General features: G+C 44.4%; 1 protein-coding gene across 1 annotated transcript; it reads left to right on the plus strand.

Moving 5' to 3' along the window:
• Positions 1–1225: 1225 nt before the first annotated feature.
• Positions 1226–1897, plus strand: LOC108863901 (uncharacterized). Its single transcript, XM_018638577.1, has one exon. The coding sequence runs from the start codon at positions 1226–1228 to the stop codon at positions 1895–1897; it is 672 nt and encodes a 223-aa protein (XP_018494093.1).
• The last annotated feature ends 279 nt before the right edge of the window (positions 1898–2176 follow it).

A 2176-nucleotide genomic window follows, 5' to 3' on the forward strand; every position in this document is an offset into this window, starting at 1 on the left:
CATCGATCCAGGAAAAGTTCGTACAGTGACGCGCTCAGTCCTCCGACGATATCGGTTGTGCCTCACCCAACTAGGATGTCAGTTCGAACAATTTATGTGATTTCCATACGGAATGCAGGCCCGAGAATCAGAAGATCATCATATCCTACTATCACGATAAGTTTTGACGATGAATCATCAGAGAGTATCTCTGGAAATGAGCGTCATCCGATCTATCATGGAGCGTGCTCGGAGAGAAATCAAATCCGACAAGTTCGGTTCCCTCTCAAATTCATCGATCCATTGATCAATATGCTGTCGAGGTTTAGGTGGAAACTGAAAACTACTACTCCTCGTTCCGTACTTGGACCATGACTCATACCAACTCCACGGGGCCATATACCCGTGACCGTAGTAAAATACGTGAGTCACTGGGGTTGTACCCCGGGTTTTCGACTCTGGCATGATACCCATTTTCCACCAAATCGTGCCGGTTGTTGAGAAAGGATCCTGGAGCCAAATTGTACAATCCTGCCTCAAGCATTGGAATTTGTAGAAACTGTTGAAATGAACGACAGTGAAGATGGTGAATCTCAGTCCCCGTCTCAGTTCGACCCCACATCAATCGACACTTCACCCTCATTAATCAAAGAAGCATCTATCCTCGTCTTCTAAGAACCCCGAGTACATCTAATCCCTCGTCCACATCTCCCGCTTCGTATACGCACTCCGAATCCGCTTCCTAGAATCATTAGCACCCCACATCTCAGAACTCGATAGATACGGTCAACCTCAAGCATAGGTACTCTCCTAAAACCCTTACCCCAGAAATACGTATATAAGAACTTGTAGACTAAGAATAAACTACTGTCCGCTATCCTGTATCCTACCATCAATCCCTGTGTATTTCATCACTACTTCTCGTGCGGTCTGAACCTCTACTCTCGATCAGTGCCAGCTCCTGACTAGGGCACAAAAAGCTTGGAATCACAAATTCTGACACGTTATCAGCGCTTTTTCCCGCTCTTACGAACCTGATTGTGACTTCCTTCGGTTTGTGATATTCAACTGCGACTACGTTAGGTGAGTTACCAGTAGTTAGAGAGTAAATAGCGACTGTCAATCCGAAACACATCACACAACAACGCATCTTCACACATCAATGCAACAATCTCCGAACAACAGTTTCGAATTAGTCAACGCCTCAGAGTCACTCGATACTACTTCTTCCACAACACAACAAGTCATGGCCAACAGCAACGAAAATGTTCTTCATTCTTTGGCGACGAAATTGCCGAACTACGCGGCTTTCCGTCTTCATATTTCCGGTAACAACTACCCTGATTGGAAAACAGTCATCAATGTCTTGCTTTCCGCTGAACCCGATTGCTGGGAGGTAGTCAATCAGTCTATTATGCCCGATGACCCGAAATTCGCTAAGGCAAACAGCCTTGCGCGTACCATAATCCTTAATTCTCTGGACATTAGCCTCGTTCGCCTAAAGTTTAAGGGCAACGTCAGCGCGTTCACAGCTCCTATGATGTATCAATTGATAACAAAGGAGTTTGACCAAGTCACTGGAACGAAAATCCAGGCTACGATGCGAGCAGTCTTCAATTTCCGCTTCAATCCAAATAAGTCTCCAGTCCAAAACCTCACAAAATTCAGACAGCTCCTCCAGGATGTGACTGAATCCGGTGGTATTCTTGACGACACCGTCATCACCTCACGTCTCCTGGAAGCATTGCCCTCTACCTGGTCTGGTTTCATCCAGTCCTGGGGAATTCAGGCCGAAGAGCGGCAAACAGTTCTAAATCTCTATGCGGCTATTGAAAAAAGAGAAACACGTCTGAAATCTATCGCTAGAAATCAGCCTCAGAGCTCTAACAATTCAAAGCCTTCTAACTTCCCAATCTAATTACCCGAGACCTCAAAATCGAAACTTCAATAATCCAAATAACTCTTTACTACGGGAACAACGGATTGTTCAAATCGAAATAACCAGAACTTCAATCCATCAAAACGGAATTATAACAACAATCGAAATCCGAATCAAAATAACAATAACTCTTCTATCTTCTACGATATACCCTCCCGTCAAAATAATTTCTCGAATCAAAATCCAGGACCATCTAGGCCTCAATTCAATAACAATCAATTCTCCAACTCATTCAATAGACAACCGAACCGACCTTTC

Source organism: Galendromus occidentalis, unplaced genomic scaffold (assembly GCF_000255335.2).
Source record: "Galendromus occidentalis unplaced genomic scaffold, Mocc_1.1 scf7180000077097, whole genome shotgun sequence".
Lineage (NCBI taxonomy): Eukaryota > Metazoa > Arthropoda > Arachnida > Mesostigmata > Phytoseiidae > Galendromus > Galendromus occidentalis.

What these genes read in the sequence shown, in the direction of transcription:
- LOC108863901 (XM_018638577.1), top strand. Translation starts at nt 1,226, where the DNA reads ATGGCCAACAGCAACGAAAATGTTCTTCATTCTTTGGCGACGAAATTG.